The sequence below is a fragment of the Coturnix japonica genome, chromosome 27, assembly GCF_054131305.1.
Source record: "Coturnix japonica strain WE chromosome 27, WE-NBRP24, whole genome shotgun sequence".
In the NCBI taxonomy this organism is placed as follows: domain Eukaryota; kingdom Metazoa; phylum Chordata; class Aves; order Galliformes; family Phasianidae; genus Coturnix; species Coturnix japonica.
In genome coordinates this window covers 7,819,415-7,843,010 of record NC_140689.1, presented here as the reverse complement: position 1 = coordinate 7,843,010, position 23,596 = coordinate 7,819,415, and the positions used below count along the sequence as shown (strand labels likewise).

Below are 23,596 nucleotides of genomic sequence, written 5' to 3'. Positions count from 1 at the left end.
AAACCTTTTTCTACTAAGCACGGTCCTTTTCAGTGGGGAAAAAAATATTAAGAATATTAAGGAGAATTAGAACTGGATTTTCTTTAAGGTCCTTTCCAACCTGAGCCATTCTATGACGCACTGCTTGCTCTCTTCTGAACTAGAAGAACTTTGCCCTTAAACTGATGCAAATGCAGTAGCTGACATAGAAGAACAAGAATGCTCTCTGAGAGTTTTTGTTATGAAATACGTCAAATTTGGGTACCTTACTAAAAATACATAGTGTTTTGATCTTATTGGCTGTTGGAGCGCTTGAATAGTCAAAGAAACATTGAAAACCAGGATATTTCTGTTGTGAGGTGACTGTCGTTTGAGTTTTCTTTCGTGATGAGCCTTCTTATTTTAAAGGAGCATGATCTTTGTACTTCTTGTTTATCACCTTAATTTTTTATGAATTCAGAATGCTTTAAGAGAACTTGCTATGTCTCTTTGTTTATCTTTTTGCTTTTGTCACTATTAGTTTTGAACACATGAATGTGCGATCAGCTTTAAGAAGCTGTCCGGACACAGACCAGAAGAGGAAAAGCTGCCGCAAAGAGATGCCATGGTTTTTAACTTCCCAGCAGTTAGCTTGCTCATTCTGACTATGCAATTTTTTAAAAGCCTGCATGAATCCTGGTGTAATCTGAGTCTGCCACACTGTGATTTATGACACCTTAATGCAGGAATTTAGATTTTTGCTTGTCTGCCATGAGGCACCAATTGTAGTAAAGAGTTAACGAGGGGACATGAGTAACTTGAGCACAGAAAAATTTTGCTGCCACAGGTAGGATTTAAGCCTTACAAACGTGAACATTGTGTTATAAATATGGTAAACATTGCCTCTTGTGTATGCCATTTGACAAGGAAAAAAGTAGGCAGTGTGTTTGGAACTTGCTCCCTATAAATGATAGGACACAGAGCATTCATGCATAATTTTCTGGGGTCTGCATGTGCAGGCTGGTACCAAGTTAATATGCCACATAGGTGCAAATACAAAACATGAAAAAACCACTCACAAGTTGTTCTTGAAGTTTCCATCAAATGCCCTTTGAGTTTATACTTTATTTCTAGGAGTCCCTTAGATTTCTTTAAAACTGTTAAACATCATTTGACATGCCAATATTAAGACAGACTTATGTTTTCTTTGATTTTCTTTTAGTAAATTATTCATTATTATTATAAGTGATTGGGCAAAACTTCAAAAGGAAGAAAAAAACAGCTAAGGATTGAAACAGGAGGAACTCACGTTGAACTGTTAATACCCACAAGGAAAGTGTTTTGGAACAACAGTAACAAAAAAGGCATAGCCTTTGTCCCAAATCATTTTTCCTCTTGAGTCACTTATCTAAGGACTGTTTGACAGATTCTGGCTCCATTTAATAACAGTTTTATGCACTCTGCACTCTCATTTTGCTGTGGCATAAGGAGAACCTGTTGCTATTCAGGTGCCTATTTGGCTAACATAGATAAGTTCACGGGAAATTGGTAGCAACCAGTACATCTGGGAAGAGAGAGATCAACTCAGTATGTTCATTCCGATGCTTTAACTTCTCTTGCTTTTTAAAATTAATTTAATTTATCAGAAGTTGGTAAAAGATTGAAGTAAGGGGAGGAAATGGCATAGGCTGTGGTTATTTCACGCTTGTATTTTGAGGTTGTTTTCTGGGCATGATCTGCATTCCTTGGTCTTGCTTCACTCTATGTAGTGGATGGAGATGGAGGGCTTAGCTCTGGTGTAAAGCCAGCTGTTTCTGCTAGGAATCATGATATTCATTCACAGGTTTTTCCTTCAGGTGATTTTTACTGAAATTAAATGGTCTGGGAGTTACTTGAGTAGCTTATGATGCTTTTCTACAAGCATAAGTGAAGTATTCCTGGTCTTTTAGAGCACAGCTTTTCTTTAAATTAAGCCATTTTCTGTGTGCTTTTATATAACCATTTCTTTATCCTTCTTAAAAAAAAATAAAAATAAAAAAAGCAAGTTTATACAGGAGGGAATACAGGAAAGTAGAGAACGATATTTGGCATGTTTTCTGAAAAGGGTAGATTGGGTTCTTGGCATCTGTTTGTTCCATATTTCTGAATATTGGGTTGGCCACAGTTTTTCGCAGTCTTCTTTCTGAAAGCTTTGGTCAGCTTGAATTCTAGAACAGCTGGATCTTCTGTGAAAAGTAGGCGTCAAGAAGACTCTGAGGGTCCTGGATTAGCAATTTCTTTCCCCCAGTCTTTCAGGCTTTCAGTCGATTGTGGCTGACAGTGCTGTACTTAATACATTTTCTTTCCAGTTGTTTCTGACATATGTAAAGAAATCAATTCTGATATTGCTTTAGAGGAGCACCTTGTTCTCTGGTTTCTTGCTGAAAGCTCACTAAGATCTTATTATTCAGAACTCAGCAATTCCTTAGAGGAATAACTGCTGTAATTTGGACTGGGAATTTAGGTAATGGAACAGTATTTATGTGAGTCCACTTACAGTGGAAAAGAAGGAGAAGAAAAATGTGAATAAAGGAAGGAGAAATATGTCAAGTATTAGTTCAGAAAAAATTAGCATTCAGTAGTTTTGTTCATATTTTATATTAGAATGGCAGATTGTTTAAAATTTAGTCCTAAAGTCCCACAGTAGTGCTAGTAGTTAGATAGACCTCATTTTATCTTTAGGATAGCAAGAAGAATTCCCTTTTTTTTTTTTTTTTTTCTTTCCTCCAAAATATGAATTTAATATTGTGACTTGTTAGATATGAATCCGTTTTGCTTTCCTAAGGGCTTGTGCATCGCTGGAGATATTAAAGATGGAATAGCCTTATTCAGTCATCAACAAGGCCGTTACAGGTTTTATTCTCTGGACTATGGTTTCTAGTATTGTGCTCTCCTGGTTTGATATGCTCTCAACAATAAGGCTGCCTTATCTTTTCTCAGGAGGATGTTCTACTGCCTAATACGAATCACTATCAAGAAATACTTAAGATATCAAGTGTACTGTTTCTAAGAGATCTGATGCAGCAGTGTATGAAATTGCTCTGTATGGAACTCGTGCTGATCCATCGACACAGGGAAGCTCAGTCTGAGCTTCATGCTTCTGGAGTTCGCAGGAAGGTTCTCATCAGAGGAAAAGGTTTCTTATTTTGCTGCATATATTCCACCTAAAATTAATTTTGAACAAAACTAATGATAATTCATCCACATTGGTGAAATATGAGGTCTGCTTCAAAAATAATGCTTCCTACTTTGTTGGCCTACAACATTAGAGGCAGATGGTGGTGGTACGGCAGTAGAGAATGAAAATTCCCACCAATATTCCATTGCATTTTGTTGCTGTGTGACAGATAGAAGCAGAAGGGCAGACTAACAAAGTGGTTTCTGGCATGGAAGTGCAGATGAAGCAAAAGTGTGTCATCCAGTGGTTTGGACAGGTTATGGAGGCTCTTAATTCTCCCTTATAGATGAGTTCCTTTACTTCATGTGTCTTACTTGTCTTTAAACTCTGTCCATTTTATTAACATAAAGCAAAATTTGCTATCTACTAACTAGAACTGAAGGCAGTTCAGCATGTGAAGTCACTCTGAAGCCAAAGAAGCATGGATTTTTACCTCCCCGATTGCTAAGCAGCAGATGTAATAAAGCTGAAATATTTGTACCACTTATACTGGAAGTATGCTCCCAGTCCCATTCAGGCAAGAGGGCAGACTGAGTGCCACGTATATCCTTTCTTTGTGTGTTTGTGAGAATAAATTGTCTACTCCTTCATAAAATGCGTCTGTGATGACAATCTCATATAAATGAGGGCAACCTCTTGAGACACTATCTCTTTTTACAACAATTGTTTCTCTTTATTGAGATACACAGAACTATTTTCATGAAATAGGATAGTTTCTAAGGCTTCCAATTGTATTATTTTTTGTTTTTCTCTGTCTGTTGCTTTATAAATCAGCAAATCTCTAATGTGTTTGACACTGGGTTTCAACAGCGTAGGCAGGCATTCTGGTTTTCAATTTTCTGTTGAACACAGTGTCGGAGGGTGACAACCCACACTTTAATGGTATTGTTCCTTAATTAAATAGTACGGAATACGGATAGGAAACTGATTCCAAGGTCTTTCAAATAAGCAATTTATTTTGATACTGTTTTCCAATACCTATTTAAATGAAGGATAATGGTGACTAGTGGTTGCTTGTCTCTAGGTGCTCTTTAAATTCATCTCCATTAAACTCTGGTCCACTTTCAGACATACCTCTGGGCAGGTAGAACATGCAAGAAAAATGCATTTGATATAAGCAGTTGTTAATTCAATTGTGCTATCTTCTAGTGAGACTGTTTCAGAGAAATGCAAGTAGAAATCTAAGGGAAGTTTGTTTTAATACACGGAATGAAAATGGATTGGGAGTATGCCACTCTAGCCGTGCTCTATCATCTAAATTACTTTTGGTGACCTAATCCTTGCCAATAGCTGTTGATAGTAACCATAAATGCAAACTGACACGTGAAACCTGTTTTGTTCAACTTCAGGCAAAGACTGCTGAATTTGCCTGTTCATCAAATTGTTATGCGCCTCATATGTTTTAAAGTACTTCTATTTTCTCTCTTCGATGGTGTGTGATGCCACAGTAAGTAGTTACTAGTTAATGCTGTTTAATTTCCACCCCTATGAAGGGAGACAGGTCATTTTTACACTTTCTGTATATGAGCATGTGGACGTTCAACCTTTGAACTAAACCTTCAGTTTAGTGTTACAAAAGCAACACTAATCCCCATTGCTGGGACATCCATCAAGAAGTCCATTTGTTTAACTGTTCCACACCATAGACATGAATCCTTTGGTTTCTATGTCTATTTTTGCCACAGCATCCTCGTGTTGTCCTCTGTGCTGCCTTGACTTTTTTTCTTTGGTAGCAGACTGCTTGATAGACTTCATCACAGCATATTTGAACTGAAGAGGTCAATTGCGTAGCCTGAGCTGAACTCTGTTCCTAGCATCAGTTGTCTTGAGTGGTGTAGCTCTGCAATCCATCTTTAGTTTAAAGCATCTGTCGTGGTTTTCAACTCCTTCTCCATAACTGAAGAACCAAGTTATAACATTCAGAACAGGGCAATACAGTGAAGCACTGACATGTTTTGGTAGTTTAAAGAAGCTCCAAGTTTATTGTAGTAAAACAGGGACAGGCAGTTTGCATTTGCTTCTGCAACTCTAATCTCATCAGAGTTAAGACAGCCAAGATAAACCTCAGGCAACTTCACACTTAACATATCTTTTTAATGCAGTCATGCTTAACGGTGCTGCTGCTGTATATTCCTAGGGTAACTATGGCCTGTTTCTCAGTGTGTGCTGAAGTGTTTCTGTTTTTAATATAAGGATCTGACTTGAAGAGGAGAAAAACATCCCTTTTCCAAGTTTTTCATGCTGAGAACTACAATTAAAAGTAATTGCTTCTATTTCCAAAGTAAAACATGACTTTTAAAAGCTGTAATATTCAGCAGTACCAGGAGGACGCTTATGTCATGTAGAGACAGTTTCGATATTTCACTTTATAGGTGCTCCCATCTGCCTCTCTTAAAGCAGTTCTTCCTGAGAGATGAATGAAGCAGGTTTCTCAAAAAGGCAATATAAAGGGAAGAGGAACACAAAATACCAGAAGTAGAAAAATGAAATAAATATAAATGCCGCATCAATCTGAAGGCATTTGTGCAAATTGCCTCATAAATATAAACAGTGTAGACTGCTGTGATAAGTAGAGGCATTTTAGGGCTGAGATGTTTTGTATACAACTCCGATGCTAATTGTAAACGAAAAAGATTATATTGATAAATGAACCTTGTCTTACTTCTTTTCTTCTTCTTCTTCTTCTTCTTCTTCTTTTTTTTTTTTTTCCCCTCATAAAATAGAGGTACAAATTGCATGAGTTAAATTTGTTTTACCTATAAGCCATTATAAATAAGAGAATCAAGAGAATGTCTGAACTTTGAGAGGAAACAGAACAACGTAAAATGGGTTTAGAAACCTATCTTGATTGGGCAATGAATTGTGCTGAAACAGCTCAACATAGAAGGACATGATCAGAATATCCCAAATTGGGAAATTTAAGTTTTATGCCTGGGAAGGAGAATAGACTGAATTAAAACAAAATACAAGTTCAGATGACATTGGAAGGGGAGATATGGCTTTCTGCAGAGTTTGCGCCTGCCTGGGAAAATCTGCTGTGATCTGACACATCCAGAACAACTGGACAAGTATTGGTTTTGCTGGCTTCCTTAATGTGTTGTTCCCTGGAGTGCACACTGTGGACAGAGTAAAAGCCAGATGCTTGCCAAATACAACAGAAAGGAATTACAGAATTAGAACCCTTAGCAGCCTCTTAAAACGCTATGAAACTTGTGAGATTTACACATGGCATCACTGCTTTCCGGCTTAATGAATTGGCCAAGTCCATTTTCCACTGCCCTTTGGACCTCCTCTGTAGGTCATCTCCCTGCAGAGACAGGCCAGCCTTTTAGGAGACCCAAGCTTTCAAATAGAAAAGCCATTTTTTTAAAGGCCATGCTCCTGTATCCATAGATGTAGGAAGTACTTTTAGCAGTAAGGATGGGGTAGGTTGGAGCATGTGTAGGAAGGCTGGGAAACCTGATGCCCTGACATCCTGCTCTCCATACATTTCCTGCAGGATTTGGGGCAAATTACTTTGCCTCTTTGCCTGGCAGTTACACAGTTGTGAAATGGGGACAGCTGTCCTCCTCTATTTCTCAGAGGACTTGTGAAAATAAAGGCATTAAAGATTGTGAAGCCATCTGTTGCTATGGTGATGAGGCTCATTTAGGCACTGAAGCACCAAGATTAGAAACTAATATGTTTCCTGCACAACTTATTTAGAAATATGGATAGGCGGCACTGACGTGTCGGGTCTGGCTCTGCCTCCAGTAACAGGGTTACTGATTTTCATTGGGAACAGAATCTGTAGATTGTAGCAGGCACTCTTTGCTAAGCCTTGGTATGTTAAATGCCTCATGGGTCAGTTGCATAATGCCTCATGGTTGCTTGTTACACCAGGTAAAAACAACGTGCAGGATTTTAACACCTATTATGATTGCTAGATGCTTTTGCATTTCTTGTTAGGTATTCAGAGCTCAGGTGAACGCAGTGGGAATGTGAAAATTTTGCTAGGGAGGTACTGGAGGAAAGAGCAGAGAAAGGGTATAGGGAAATGGATTTTCTTACTTCAGCCCTGCCATAAAGAGCATGCTATGGATGAGTCAGAGGCTGGGGAGGAGGATCAGTGGGATACCTGTGATACTGCTGTTGCTGGGGAAGGATGATGAAACTTACTTCCATTGTTGCTTTGCCCTGCAAGTGTAAGTTTGATATCTTGAGGCTGACAGATTTTGCAAATCTTACCTGCCTGTCTTTTCCCAATGCTCTGCATCAGTACAGCTAGTGCCACTTAGCTGTATTGAATAATTCAGGTTGGAAGGGACCTTTGGGTCCTCTGGTCCAATGCCTTGCTCAAAGGAGGGTACGCTTCAAAGCTAAACCAGGTTACTGGAATTCTTGTCTAATCAAGTTTTAAAAATCTCCAAGGATGAGTATTCCATATCCTTTATGGGCCCCAGTTTCAGTTCTGATCCACATTTTTCACTATTATTTAACTAGAATTTTCTTTGATGCTGCTTATCCCTGATGGGTCTTTATTGGACTCTGAGGAAAAACTGCAGTACCTTGAAGCCACGAGACTGTGCTTACAGGACATTTGCTTATTAGCAAATGCTGCATGACCAGAAATCTTCCTGCTTGCAAGGCCTGAGCTTCACCCCACGTGGGACAGCCCTCTGCCACACTGCTGCTCATTCTCAGCCTGAGTCCTTCCTGCATTATGCTGCTGTGCACCATCTGTGTTTGCCCTTGGAAATAAAAAGACTGGAAAACAAAAACCTACTTATGATGAGGAGCTTTAATAAGCACTTGATACAAATAGAGGAAGCATCTGGGGTCGGCTGTAAGATGTTTGCTTTTAAATGGCCTATCAAAGTATGAGATGCTTTCTCTAAATCTGATCTTGAGCGAAATCTGAGTTCTATATCCCATTTCCAGATGGCATAACTTAATATCATGGTGAATTATTTGGCACACTTTAAACAAATTCTTCTTCTCTCTGCACCTGAGACAGAAGCATCATCAAATTATGTCTGGAAAGTTTGGTGAATTATTGTTTCTTATACTTAAAAACATAATACAGCTTTTCAGACTTTTCTGGGACCTGGTTAGTATTCTCTCTTTTTAAACCTAACATGACTTTTCTCCTATGTGTTTGTGTTTGGGAGTTATTCTAGCACACCATTCTCAACCATCTGTTTTTGTTCAGTGTTTTGAATCTTCTTCCAGCTTCCCTATAGCTCAGAAGTCTCCAATGCAGAGGGAGAATAGGCTCCAGTAAAACACTAGAGTGGTTAAGTGGTTCCAGCATGACCAGCGTGAGTTTGCTCTGTTTTTAAACAATGTGAATATGAACTAAATGAAAATGCTCTGAAGGAGAAGGACAAGGCAGGAAAACTTCTTATTTTCTGTATCTTGCTGAGACATTGTATCAGAAGTAACAGGAAAATTGATCATTTTCTCACATCCAGGTGATGGCGCACATGGCCTCTATTAGCTGACAACAAATTTAGATTATGTTTATGTTGTAGCCAGCTTTGTCAGTGATTTTCTTTTGAAGTAGTAAATAATATTAATTGTGTAGAACAGAAGCATAAATACTCTTCTTTACCACTCTCTGCTGTTTAGAACATTATTTTGAGAAGGATTTGTATTTCCTACAGTTTTTAATATTAATTTGTTAAGTCATTCATGGCGTGTTCAAGTGATTAAGACTCAAGGTCTGCTTTCCTGTACCTCTAGGTCATTGCAATGAATTTCAGTTTTTATTTGCTTCTGTTGCCTGAAGTACAAGCCAACAATCACATGTAAATGAACTTCAGAAATTCCACAGGTGTTCCATGAACACTGGCTTATAAATTGAGTTGAGACAGAATAGGATGCAGCTGAAACATAAAAGTAAAAGGTTGCAGAACTGTATTCCTGCAGCTGGGACCATGCCTTGGGGGGCATTTATCAGTTCAGACAGCCTCCTGATTAGGACTCAAAGAAACACAGGAAAGCACAGTGAGGGTGGATGTAGGAATAGGGCATTGCAGAACATACAAGCCAAAATCAAACATCTGAGGAGTCAAAATGTCAGATATGGAGTGGCCGAAAAACAATTGGAAGTCAGTCAAAGGATCCCAAAGCCATCACAACCAAAGCAAAATGTGGTCAGAAACAGGGATAAGGCAGGAATGAGTGGTGCTGACCCTTAGAGCAATCTCAGGATGAGGTGTAAGAGCCCCACGTAGCACAGTGGTGCTGTCCCCATGTCCTCCATGCCTGCCTGGGTGCTGCCACCATGCCTTAGGCTGACTGTGAACACTCTCCAACACCTCTGCAAGCTGTACTGCTCAGTTGCATTTGCAAATTCTTAAACACTTTCTCCTTGGCAATGCCTCTGCAAGGAAACGAGTGACACTTAGGTCTCTTTCCTTTCACTGTCGGCCTTGTTCTTTGGCTTGTCAGGGTTATTATCATTAAGGGGTTGCAAAGCTCTCTTCAGCCTGTTAGCAATTAGCAGACTGTGGCCTGGGATTTCTGAGACAGAAGATGTGGCCTTGCAAAAGCAGTTACAGCTGAGAGTGGTGTCTTTGCTGTGCTCTCTTAATGCGTAATTGACTGCTCCAGGGCAGAGAGGGAATGAGCAGACAGAAGTATCGGGGAAAAGTGTATCGTTCTGCTTTTTCTTGATCTGATCCAAGCACTTGGTTGAATCTACAGTGAGCAAGGCATGCTTGTAATTGGCCTGACTTTTCTTTGCTGGGTTTTGTTATTCCCCGAACTATTTGGAGCTCTCCAAAGTTTTGGTGTCAAGTCTAAAGGAAGGATTTCTGTATGTTATACTCAAAATGGAGTAAAAGGTCTTCAGGGCCAAAAGCCTTTGGACCTTTGTGGTGCTACCATACTGGAAACCCAAGTTAAACACTCTGTCACCACTGCAAGCTTTGTCTCTGCCTTAGAAACTGGACTAGTATTTTGTGGACTAACCTTTGTGTCTGTGAAAGCAGACTTGCACTGTGGTTCAGACCTGGTAGAAGCGAAGTTCTGCTGATCTGGAAGAAATGGTTCTTTGTTCCTATTTTCTTCCACTGTTTGGATAGAGAATGTTTTATGAAAAATGACTGTGTTCCAGGTAGCTTTGTTGCAGCTGATAGCTATAGCACTGCCATGTAGCTGTATCATCTCAGTGACTGCAATAAAAGATTCAGTGGGCTTGATTCTGCTCTCCATCTGATGTGTTTATGCCAGCAGGCTTCTGTGGCTGTATTATTGTTTGTTTCTAACAGTGTCAGAACAAGAACAGAGCTTCTGGGGACAAATATAGGTAAATGGAATATTTCTTTGGAATTCAACTCATTCGTTGCTCTCCCTCACCTGTCTAAGAGCAGACTACCCTGGCAAGGCTCTGAACCAACTTCCCATATTGGTCCTGTTCCAAGAAGGTCATCTGAAAAGTTGTACCACTTGGCAGCGATTTAAAAACAAATAATCAAACCTACTTGTCTCATTTCTTCAGAAGAGAGAGAAAGGGCACCAGTCTTAATAAGAAATTTTTGAGCTGTGAATTCCAAGGAGACAGTGGCATCAACTACGGCCATGACAAAGTTGGAGGAGAATGCAGATTTAAGAATTACTCTATCCTTACTGAATAGTTGTTAGCTAAGGGTGGAGGAGAGTGGATTTTACATGGTCCCTTGGTTAGTGAGCTTGAGTGCATTATATACTGCTATTATGCATTAAATGCACCATGTACTAGACAAGATGTCTCAGTAGAGTTGAGGTCTCTAAAGTCAGATATAGTAGTGGCTGTCTTCAGCTCTGTCTTTAGTGTGAACATCTTTGCCAAAGGAGGGAACTTGTTTTAATTGACTTTTTTTTCTCTGCCAACATTTTGCTTTGGTAAAATAAGTGAAAAATCCTATTAGACAGGGGAAGGAAAAAAGAGAGGGACTTTTTGTCCCTCAGTGTGTTCTGAATATTTGAAGGATGTGATGTTTAGAAATCAGTGAAAGCTAGATAGGATTTAAATATTAAGGGGCAGGAATTTGCCTTCAGGTAAAGGATGATATTTGCATGACTCATGTTGTTAGGTGAACATTCCTGTGTATTGGTGACCTTTTACCTTGGTAGCAATGGGAAATATGTTAAGTAGGGGGCCCAGTTCTTCATCATGTTCCACCATAGGAAATGATTAGAGGGAACTCAAAAATAGTGTGTAGCATAACAAGATGCTGAACTAAATATTTTCACTGCTCAACTAAATCTCCCATTGCTTTTAATAACACACTATTTTTTTTTTTTCTTTCTTTCTTTTTCCCATGAATACCATACAAGAAGAGGAAATCTTGTAACAACTGCTATGGAAGCCATGAATTTCACTGCAATTTCATTTCTGTAGTTTAAATTATATGAAAGAATATGCTGATTTATCTGCTTAACCATGTCTCTCCTCTGCCTGGTATTACAATTTTCAAGGTATCCAAAGAGTAGGAATGTTTTGGTGGAGGTTTGTATGGTTTCTATAATGCAGCGATACTTGAAACATTTGTCAAGTATGTAAACAAAGTTTATTGAATTTATTCTTTCCTGTTTAAGTCTTGTACGGGCCAGGAGTCCAAAAGAGAATTAGAAAATGGTGTTCTGCATGTCTGCTAATGATGACTTAGGATTGCTGATACTTACTGAACTTGTAGTGAAAGGCTTTTTTTCCTGTTTTAAGGGGAAAAGATCTATTTTATCAAACTGTAGCCACAAGTATTCAAGATTATTTTTCTGATTGGATGTTATCTGAGCTGCCTATGACTGTATCTTTAGTGTCAGTCTTTATGTTGGTCTTTTAGCTGATGCAATATAAAGAAATCATAAACAATGGAGTATGTTTATGTAATTCAAATAAAATAGTGATACAGATAAAAATAGCTAAGTTCCATTAACTTTTCAGACCATAATAGTGAAACACTTGTAAGTCGTAGGATACGCTTGAATGTCTGTAGTACCAATTTATCCCTCTGCTTAGTCATTCATTTCTATTTAGATCTTGGTGCTTCTGTGCAGCCTGTGATTAGATTGGCAGTTCTCATTTAAACCCTAACTCATTCAGTCTTGGTTATCAAATAGCTTAAAAGGCAAGAACAAACGCTGTTGTTTTTAAGATGTACTGATATATGATTTGCATCCTTACATGTGGTATAGGCTGGATTTACCAGAGTAAATGTTCTTTCATCTGTAGTTTTCTTTGTAGGTATTTTGTGTTTTGTTGTGTGGGTTCAGTACACAATACTTTAAATGTTATATTTGTTCCAAATTCGCTGTTGTAGCGAATCAGAGCGGAGCAGGATGAGAAAGTAGCATGTTTTGTAAAAGAGAAAAATTTTACTTTACAACTCTAGGAAGTGGAGGAACCGGTACTCCCAAAAATATCCCTACCCATCAGTACTGCATCTCTGGCTCCATTCAACTTTAGTTTTCTGACTAGCAGTACTGTGTCATCGTCACCAAGCACTGTTTCAACATCAGTGATGAACAAGGTGAATCTATGTTGTATGCTATAAATGCTTTCCTGTATGAGTCTGTATCTGCTCTTTTGCAAGTTAACTTCTGTGGTGCTCATGAAATTAACTGGTGTTAGTTCATACTGAGTTGAGTAAGTCAGAGCTGTATTGCAGTTTGGAGAGAAAAATGCAGTTTTTTGATTGTCAGTCTTAGACTTGCAAATGTCTGGTTTGGTTTTGGAACTGTGGCAGAAAATGAAGTTGCATCAGCTTCTTTTGCATTTAAGAAATCAGATGAGAAAAAGGACGAAACTCCTGCATCAAAGAGAGGCTTCTCTTTTGGTAACGTGGAGTCGGCTCCTGCCTCGCAGTTTGTTTTGGGAAGGACAGAAGAGAAACAGGATTCTGTCAGTTCTGCTCCTCCGTTACTGTTTGGGAAGAAAGTTGAGAATGAAGAGTCAAAGGCACAACCTGTCTTTTCCATTGGGCAGCCTGAACGTACCAAAGAAGAAAGCACAGCAAAACCTATGTTCAGCTTCAGCTTTGTTAAACCATCGGAGAAAGAAACTGAGCAGGCAAAGCCAACTTTTTCATTTGGGGCCCAAGCCAATACTTCAGGTAAGCAGAATATCTTTTGTCTTCAGTTGTCTAAGTCCCTCAGATGGTACCTCTGAAGTCATAAGTTACAGAATCTGTAGGAGTTGCTGGGTTCATGTACTGGAGCTTTAGAAAAAGCTTAATTACTCTGTGTAGTGTGATTTGTGTTCCAGTTGTTGACGTATAGACAATTAGTAGAATTCCTGTTTTGATTTCAGTGAGTTTTAAGACTAGGTTTAGACAAAAAATATATACATATTGTCACACATTAAAGAACCTGTATTGCATCCCACATGAGCATGGATGGTTTGTATGGTTTCTGTGCTAGCAGCATAGTTGGTGGTACAGTCTTTAGCGTGGTGACAGAGGCCTCATGCGATGGTTTTCATAGTGAAAGGGGATGTGAGGAGGTGTCTCATTCATGTGTTCTTGCAGCTGTGCTGCTGCAATTTACTGCCATGAAGGTGTGGAAATTGCTTAATAGGTACTACACAGTTTTGTGCATCTTTAACCTTCTGAAAGAGCGGGCTGAAAGATTTTAGTAACAATTGCCATGTGGAAGAATTCTGATTCTGATTTCATGACTTATCAGCCATGGTTTGCAGAACAGCGTTCATTACTCACTTCTACTAACTTTGGAAGTTATAAGGGAAGGAACAGAGAGAATAAAAGCAGCGCATGGGGTTATGGTTCTTATGATTGAGTTGAAGTTCTGGAGTTTGATTTAACCATGGAAATTTGATGAAACACCTTGTGTAAAAATGAGATTTTAACGAGCCTTCTTCAGCACAGTAGAGAGTCCCTTAAAAGTGGCATAGATGAAAAGGGTCCGTAACTTCTGGAAAAACAGCAGTGGGAAATCAAGAACAGGGTCAGGTGTAATAATGAGAGAGCAGAAGCTTAGGGAAAGCTGAAGAACTGCATACTTTAAAAGATAACTTTAAATGTAAAATTGCACTCAGTACTTTGTTACAGTTCTGTAACAGGGGGCTGTTCTCCGTGGCTCCCAAAAGCAGGTCTTGAAAGTACTGAATTACAGTGAGCTTAAGCCAAAAGAGTGAGGCTGCAGGATGATGGGCTTAGCCAGCTTTAGGGCTGTAGGCACAGGGCTGTAATTTCAGGAGAGGCTACAAAAGCAGCTGTACCACTGTGGGGTGTTTTTTTTTTGCTGTGTTATTTAGCAAACTACAGAAGTGTTGCAGGTAATGCATGTTGTTCTTCTCAGAGCATCTGAAGAATAGTTTTGTTTGAGGAGCTGAGATGTACTGGTTCATTCTGGTTCCAGTTGTTATAGCCAGTGCTTGGTGTCCGTAACTACTAAAGCCTAGAACTGTGGTGGTGTCATCATTCTTCACAATTCTCCCATTCCTTTAATTGCACATGGCAGCGATCAGTGTATTAAACCTGGATTTTATGTAATCCACAGTAGCTGGATAATAGTTGAGACATCGTCCAGCATTTCTCCTTGTACAGTGGCTGGAACAGGGTCTCTCTGTTGCGCTTGGTTTGCCGTCTTGCAGCGTTTTATGTTCTGTTCTCCCTCTCAGATCAAGGAGCAGCAAAGCCATCCTTCAGCTTCTTGAGCTCTAGTTCCTCCAGCGCAGCCGTACCTGCCACTTCAGCCAACAGCAGCAGCCTGTTTGGCAGCGTCACTTCTTCCTCCAACCCTGCACCAGTTCCCACTCCCTTTGTGTTTGGGCAAGCCAGCAACACTGTGAGCAGCACCGCTTTTGGCAATTCTGCAGAATCTACAGCATCTCAGTCATTTGGCTTCTCTCAAGAAAACAAACCCACCACCACATCTTCCACCACTGGTGCAGCAGTTAATCCATTTGTCTTCGGTTCAGGAGCCAACAGTAGCAATGCAGCAAGTTCTGGCTTTACCTTTGGAGCCACGGCCACATCGAGTTCAACAGGTACATTTAAGCAGGTGCTTTTGTTTTTGCTCTTAGATCACAAAAGTGGAGCAGGGAAAGAGTGTTTCCTGGAGAATAGATAGGGAAAATGCGTGGAAATTGAGAAAAGTAGTGAATATTTACATCCAACAATATATAAACAGTGCTAATGCTTGGGGCTCAGGTCAAGTTTTGAGGCAGTCTGGGAAATACAGTTTAGGGATCAACTGGCTGTGGTGATATTTTGTGCATTGGATAATCCTTTACTGACTTTCATTTGCATAGGAACTTGTCATTGTGAGAATGAATTTCCCTCTTCTCAGTATCAATCCAGTGCTGAAGGTTAAAAGTTAGTTATAACTTGAATTTTTCTCTCCCATACCTAAAACTCTTCGAGCGTTGTAAATAACATCAAGATTTGTACTATCCACCCTTCACAGGTGTATATTACAAACACAGTATTGATATATGCAGCTGCTGCTTTGTAAAGCATGACTTCTAATGAGCACGATAGCCAGTCCTTCATTTTCTTGGTCTTCATAATCTTCAAATCTTCATAAAAGTACTGGAATGTGGGGATACAAGAAAAGCTGTTCAGAGCAGCAGCTGTGGAGCAAGATAAACAGCATGGGAACCAAGGACACCTCTGCAAGGAGAAGAAGAGTCTCACAGCTCTGATTGGATATGTGCTTGCATGGACAGTTGAAAAGTGTTTTGTAGAATGCTTTGTTGACATATAAGGTGTTTGGGAAAGTTGTAAGGGCGGATGGGAAAGCTAGAAAATAACAACTTGTGAAGGTATATAAGGGATGTGAGAACTTGTAATAAACGATTTGGATCGTTCACATCTGAGTCCGCGTCGAGTCGCTGCACTGGAATGCTTTTTAGTCCGTCTTAACTTCTGTTTTTTTTCCTGGAAAAACAATCAGCCATTCCAAGTTACATTGCAGCAGTTGGTATTTTTGTGTTGCGTGACGTCTGCTTAAATTGCATTTAGATTAATAGCGCTATTTAGAAGGTCTCTTTTTGCTCAGCAGAAGTGTGTATGTTTGAAGTCACAGCTCAGTCCTGTATTTTTTTCTCATTATTTCTGCTGGCCATGCAGAACCAAAGCAGCTAATTGAATGAGCTTGTTTGCTATTATATGGAGAGACAGAATTATTCTGGTAGCTCAGTTAGGTCCCTGCAAGCCTGATGTGGTCTCCAGAAATTGATAATTGTAAACATTTGGATGAGGAAGGGGTGCAGTTGCTTATGAGAGGAAAGATTGGCGTTCTCCTCATTCTAATAGATCAGGAGCTGTGTTTTGAACGCTTAAAATAATACAAATAAGTGAGTGAGTGTTCTTTACCCGTGGTATAAATAAGTCTTAGTAATACAAATCAGCTTGTGCTATTTGTGGGAGCCTGCTTCTAGAGCATGAATGGCTAACAGTAATTTGAGTCTAGACAACCCGTGTTTGAGGTGTGCGTTGTCTGACTCCTTTAAGTATGCTGTTTTTCATGTAACTTACAAGAAAAGGTAGGATTCCTATCATGAATGAGGTGCTGTTTGTTGTTTTACCTACTTGGCTGCAAACATAAAGCTCTGTAACAAACAAAACAACTCAGCACATACTGAAATTTCTCTTCTTTTCCTTTAGGGTCGTCCTCTACATTTGTCTTTGGGTCTGGGTCTTCAGCGCCTGCTGCTGGACCAGCATTTGGTGCCAGTCAGCTACCAGCTTCACGAGTAACCCAGAAGTATTTACTTTTGGTGCAAATCCTCCTGCACCGGCAGCATCGGTACAACCTTCTGGCTCTTCAGGATTTTCATTCAGCCAGCCTGCAACGTTTACAGTGGGGTAAGAGACCAAATCAGATTTTCACTTGAGCTTTTGGTACTATCTGTGGAGCGCAGGCAGCCTCTACTGATGTTAAATTGTGAGGTGCTCAGATGTACTTCGGAATTTATGTCTAAGGACAGCATCTCTCCTCGCTCTGTTAGTGTGACTGGCTAAGTAGGCAACGATGGCTTTATAGCAGCACAGCTCTCAGAAATATCATGCAGCCATGAGAAGTGTTCTTGAAAAATAAGATCTGAATTGAGCTGTTACGCTGCTGCTTACCTGCTGAATGAGAGAGATTTCATTGCTTTTGGTTTCTGGAACTCTCTTCCCATTCATCATACGTTGTCTGTTGCCAGCTGCTGAGCAGTGAGCAGCCAGATGATAAAACAGTTGTTCTGGAATATCTGCTCAGTGCTGCTACTGAACTGTCAGCTAACAGTAGGGAACGTCAGCTGGGTTTAGACCGTCGTGAGACAGGTTAGTTTTACCCTACTGATGATGTGTCGTTGCACTAACTCTGCGTGGTCCTAACTCTGTGCTACCGGTTTCTATTCATAGGACTAATGGAAAAAATATTTTCTCTGCCTCTGGATCTTCAGTTCCCGGTCGGAAGATAAAGACTGCAATTAGACGTAAAAAGTAATCGGCAGATTGGTAAAGCAACTTTCAAAGCAGCTGCTGCCCTGCATTGTTCAGTTGTTGGGATTGTACCTTGTGCTGGGTTAGCTGAAGTCAGATCTGCCTAAAGAAATATAAAACTTTGCTGCCCTTTCCTTTTCACTCTGGTGTAGTTCAATTTGTAACAAGTAGAGTTGGCAACAGCGCCGTTCTCAAGCGAAACTATTTTAGAATCCAGCAAGTTACTTCTTTCACTGACTTGGCATGGTTCGGCTATAGAGATGAATATAGCCCGCACAGTGAATGGCTTGTGCAATACCTCTTCATCTGCACCACTATGTGAGCTCATCCTGTGCAGCAGGAGGAGAACAGATGGGAGCTGGAGGTGCTGCAGGCCCAGCTGGAGGGCGAGCGGCTCCACTGCCAGGAGCTGCAGCGCCGCTGGGCTGCCGAGAGATGTGAACTGCAGAAGGCGGCAGAGCGGGAGCGGCAGCTGCTGACCGACCAACTGCGCTGTGCCTGGGAGAAGCAGCAGGCCCAGGAAGAGCAGCAGCTGAAGGAGTGGGAGCAGCGGCAGCGGGCGACGGGGACCCGTCAGCTGCTGCTCTGGAAGGAGGCCGAGCTGCGCGCGACAAAGGAGCTGCTGCAGCGTGATTGCGATGCAGCCCTGCGCCAGGCTCGGGAGCTGCAGCAGCAGCTGGCCAAGGTGCTAAGGAACCCCCCCAGCAGTGAGGCGGCCCATGCCCAGCTGCAGGACGTCCTCAGCAAGCTGCGCTGGGAGACGGATGGTGAGCAGCCCGCCTGCATCCGCCACCTCCAGCGTCAGCTGGAGCTGGAGAGGAGGCTCTTCACCTATTACATCGTGGGGAGCTGGGCAGATGTGCTCTGTAACGCAATGTCCTGCTCCCAAGAAAAAGAGGGAGCTCTGCACTGCCAACGTGCAGAGCAGGGCTCCAGTCGACTTGCCATGAAGGACGCTCACGTCCAGGTACGATGACACACTGAGAGAGTGGGGATTGTTCAGCCTGGGGAGGGGAGGCTCTGGAGAAACCACAGAGCGGCCCTCCAGTGCCTGAAGGAGACCTGGGGAAAGCTGGAGATGTACTGGTTGTAAGGGAGGGTAGTGATACAACAAAGGACAATGCCCTGAAAGTAGAAGAGGGGAGATCTGGATGAGATATAAGAAGACAGGACACCATGAGGGGGCAGAGGCGCTGGCACAGGCTGCCCAGAGAGGCTGTGGTTGCCACACGCCTGGCAGTGCCCCAGGCCAGGCTGGACGCACCTTTGGGCAACCTGACCTAGTGGAAGTTGTCCCTGCCCTTGGCATGGGCTTGGAACGGGAGAGTCTTGAAGGCCCCTTCCAACACAAACCATTCTGTTATTCTATGATTTTCTGGTTCTAGGTGCCAGAGACAGCCAAGGAAGACCTGGGGCTCCCGGGCAGCCGGCCCTCTCCCCGCCGGGACCCGGCACAGCCCCCCACCTGCCCTGCGCAGCGGGAGGAGAAGAGGCAGGAGCTGAAGGCACTGCAGGCCCAGCTGGAGGGCGAGCGGCTCCGCTCCCAGGAGCTGCAGCGCCGCTGCGCTGCTGAGAGACGTGAGCGGCAGGAGGCGGCAGAGCGGGAGCGGCAGCTGCTGGCCGACAAACTGCGCTCCAAGTGGGAGCGGGTGCGGGTGTCAAAGCTGCAGCGCCTGCGGGAGCAGAGCCTGAGGCAGTGGCAAGCAGAGATCTGCCAACTGCTGCAGGAGAAGGAGGCCCAGCTGCACCAGATGCAGGAGCTGCTGCAGAAGCGGCGCAACGACACCATCCGCCAGGCATGGCATCTGCAGCGGCAGCTGGCGGAGGCGCTGCTGAGGTGCGACAGCAGCAGAGCGGACCGCAGAATGCAGCAGGAAGTCCAGCGGCAGCTCTGCTGGAAGTCCCATGCAGAGCAGGCCGTGGAGAGCAAGCGCCTCCAGTGTGAGCTGCAGGAGCAGAGAAGACACTTCCTGCAGTACATCCTGGAGCACGTGGAGGGGCAGCCACGCGTCTTCTTCAACAGGGCCAGGGCCTGCCATCGGGCTGTAGCAGAGGTGGGTGTTCAGGCTACAGAACAACAAGAGGCCTGCCCACCTGAGCGCAGGGAGCAGCAGGAGCAGAACACCCATCTGCTGAGTAAGCTGAAGGAGCTGCAGAGACGGTGCAGCCTCCTTGAAGAGAAGAGCAGAAGCTCTCAGCAGATGTGGGAGGAGGTGGAGTGGCTCAAGGACAAGACGCGTACGCTCTGCCTCCGTACCCAGCAGCTGCTGGAAATACTCCGGCAGCTCAAGGAGGCCTCTTCCACATCCAAAGAGGCCACAGAGAAGGCAGAGGGCGTCAACCAGCTGCAGGGACAGCATGTGGAAAAGGAGGCTGCAGAGCAACAAGAGGCCTGCCCACCTGAGCACAGAGAGCAGCAGGAGCAGAACACCCATCTGCTGAGTAAGCTGAAGGAGCTGCATAGACAGTGCAGCCTCCTTGGAGAGAAGTGCTGCCTGCTGAGGAGCAGAAGCTCTCAGCAGATGTGGGAGGAGGTGGAGTGGCTCAAGGACAAGACGCGTACGCTCTGCCTCCGTACACAGCAGCTGTTGGAAAGAGTCCGGCAGCTCAAGGAGACCTCTTCTGCATCCAAAGAGGCCACAGAGAAGGCAGAGAAGGTCAACCAGCTGCAGGGACAGCATGTGGAAAAGGAGAATGAGACGGCCAAGGAAGACCCGGGGTTCCCAGGCAGCACCAGCAGCAAGCTGCTGGAGCAGTGCAGCTACCTCCAACAAGCCCTGAGGAACCTGGAGAGGCACTGCCAGGCCCTGAAGGCCCAGAACCACCTGCTGAGAGAGGGACGCTCTCCAGAAGCGTGCCAGAAGCTGCAGAGTCTCCAGCAGGCTGACATCAAGCTTGGAGCGCTCAGCAAGCGTCTGGAGGAAAAATGCACACAGCTCCAGGAGATGGGGAAGAAGCTGAGGCCGCACAGAAATCCCAAACAGGAATGCCCCAATCCCCAGGAAAAGCCAGGGGAGTCAAAAGTGTGGCCAGTGGCAGTCTGCATCTACATTTTCGCAGACCATCACCTCCAAAATGAAGATTCTTAGCTCGTCACAGCTACAAAATCCTTATGAGGGCCCTAATGAGGACCCAGAAAACGAGCTTCCACTGACAGCTGGACAATACGTTTACATCTGTGGAGACATGGATGAGGATGGCTGGTTTCTGGGAGAGCTGACGGATGGCACAAGAGGACTGGTCCCTTCCAATCTGGTGGAAGAAGTTTCAGACGATGACCTGGATATCACCGTGCCTCCAGGGCTTCGTGATCTCCTGCTGGATACCGATGATGAAGAGAGACCAGGAAGCAGGAGCAGGGGCAGAAAGTGGTCACCATCCAGAAATCTGTGTCCGTGTGTTGGCTCAGCCTGGGGGACGCCGAGATTCCTCTCCATAAGACAGCAACATCCCATCAAGATTCCACCTTTCTGGATGAAGGCTACCTCATGCTCCACTTGATGTTCAAGTGGAGTGTGGTCCATCAGCAGGAAGGCCTTAAAAATTCATCCCTTGTAAGACTGAGAATTTATTACATTGGACTGGACTAAAACAACAAAAAACACCAAAAACACCAAAACAACTTAAAAAAATTTATATATTATATGTTATTTATATATTATCTATATTATAATATATGATATTATAATATATATATTATAATATATATAATATACATTATATACATAATATATATAATATAATAAATACAATGATAAATAATATTATGTATATTATAATATTAAAAAAATACTAATAAAAATAACCAAACCCAAAAAGTGTGTCCAGTCTTCTTGTTTTTAGACAGTCTGCTTTTGTAAAGGTACAAGGAAAGGTAGAGGCTGAGGAAAGCCTCCAAAGTCTTTCTCAAGCGCTCTACCTACAAGTATTAGAATGAAGAGAGAAAGGAATCATCACTGCTTGCCTCTGTTCTTTGGGACACCTTAAGCACCTTGGAAGGCCGCACTTCCTGAGCCCTACAGACAGTCTGTCCCAAAGCAGCTGTTTGATCATTTCCATTGGGTGACAATGCATAGTGCTTGCATCGTCTGCAGGCACGGACTCAGATGCAAATCCACATCCTTAACTGTAGGTCTGTACATCCTTTATATACATGCTCCAGCTCCCCCTTGAAATTTTCTTTCTGTCCCTACATGTCAGCATAGCACTTAGCAAGTCTCCTTCACGTCTAGACACCAACTGCCCATACAAGTGCGTGTGATAATGCACGCGGCTGCCGCCAGCACTCTGTGTAAAGAGAAACTGTCAGAGAGCTGCACATCAGGGAGGGGTTTCTTGGTCTCAGCCTCTGCTTGCTTTTCTGGCTGGCTGTGAGGGATGCTCACGACCAGGTGAGATGGCACACAGAGGGCGTGGATCTCTGGGAGATAGGAGAGTTACATTCCTTGGAGCCAGATGTGCATTCTTCATTCTCAAGTGTTGAAATCTCTTCTGGTGACAAAGCTGGTGAGACTCAGACAGAGGGATGCCGGTGGATGAGAAGGCCAAAAAGACAGCAAGAGCTGGAACAGTACCTGTGGGAGATGCTGATGAGCATGGACTTGATCAGCCTGGTTCTCCAAGGAAGGTTTTGGAGAAGGCAAGGGGCAAGAGATGGGAGCGCAGGGAGACAGCGAGATGCTCTCAGCCAGCATTTGTGTGCCGGGGACAGAAAAGCCACTGGCACTGGAGTTTCTTGCTTGCTTGCAGGAGACTCGAGCTTTGTGGATGTGGCCGTGTATTTCAGCAGGGAGGAGCAGGCGCAGTGAGTGCTCTGCCGAGATGTCATGCCGTAGACATATGATTCTATGGCCCTGCTGGCAGAGGGCTTTGCTGCCTTTCCTCCTCATGAAGGCATCTTGGGCACTGCAGAGTGAGCCTGCACAAGCAGCAAAATAAGTGCAGTGCATTTCCTTCCTGATGAATGCAACAGCAACTACAAAAGAAACACGAATGAGTGTGAGTATCAGAAGAGATTAATGTGCTCTGGACTCTGAGGAAAGACCCACAGTCACCGCTGGCAAGCAGGTGTCAGTCAGCCTTTCAATGAGGTCAGGGAGGGATGAAACAAGGCTCCAAGTATTTGTTGCACAGTTGAGTTGCTTCCTGCTGTGCTTCACAGCACAACGTGTTTTTATAAAGATGAATGCCTGGGAAACGGAAAGACTACTTTCATACATCTTGTCTGTGTTAGTTGACTGCAGTTCCAACCAGCTGGACATACAGGGTCTGGCAAATGACACCTGGAAGGAGGTACAGGCAGGAGGCCCAGCACCCTGCAACCTCCAGGTGAGGGAGAGCAGCCAAGGATTCCTTTGGGACCTGCAGGTTCATATCACTGTGTGCAGCATTACATGCAGGAGCATCTGAGTATAGAGATGATGGCAGAGGTACAGAGCTAAGCATCACAGAGAGGGAGAGTTGCTCATTGTTGGAAGTAACCGCGGGAGACGAGTCTCATGCTATCATGATCAACAGGTCTCGTTTATTAGGTGTAACAGCATCTCATTTATACAGTCAGTAATAAGCTCATGCATATTGCAAAAGTAAAGCTCAGGATTGGTGGGTTACATATTACTTCATCTGACCTTTGTGGTTAGCCTTATAGTTACTTTTTCTATGTCTATACATTGCTACACATCTTGTTTTTCCCTTAGGCTGTCCTTGCCTCTAGATACATATTCTGTCTTTAGATACATATCCTGTCTTTCACATCCTGATTTCTCCTCAGCTGGTGCCTTCAATCACGTACCTTCTCTTACAATTTAACTAACGGAGTTTCATCATGTCCTTTCTCACAAAGCCATTCTGCATAAACACTCTCCACAGCTCATCTTGTTTCCCATGGTGAGACAGGAACTAGGAGCCACGAGGAAAATGTGGCCGCATTCTGCTTTCCTCTTCTGTCCCACACCAGCCCCGTCAGAGGGGAGGAACAGCCACGCTTCCACTGAGACGTTCC

General features: G+C 43.1%; 1 protein-coding gene across 2 annotated transcripts in view; it reads left to right on the top strand.

Annotated features, from left to right (window-relative positions):
• The window catches only part of LOC107309412 (uncharacterized), a 58,878-nt gene extending 37,547 nt beyond the window's left edge, over nt 1-21,331 (top strand). Inside the window, exons 2-6 of one of the 2 annotated variants that reach the window (XM_085524487.1) lie at nt 12,924-13,254; nt 14,781-15,149; nt 16,771-16,971; nt 17,515-18,562; nt 18,981-21,331. In XM_085524487.1, coding sequence (XP_085380613.1) covers nt 18,470-18,562; nt 18,981-20,684 — 1,797 coding nt within the window. In that variant the 5' untranslated portion in view covers nt 12,924-13,254; nt 14,781-15,149; nt 16,771-16,971; nt 17,515-18,469 and the 3' untranslated portion in view covers nt 20,685-21,331. Of the gene's footprint in view, nt 1-11,523; nt 13,255-14,780; nt 15,150-16,770; nt 16,972-17,514; nt 18,563-18,980 lie in introns of those variants that run through there. The other variant, XM_085524486.1, reaches the window with a different exon arrangement.
• The last annotated feature ends 2,265 nt before the right edge of the window (nt 21,332-23,596 follow it).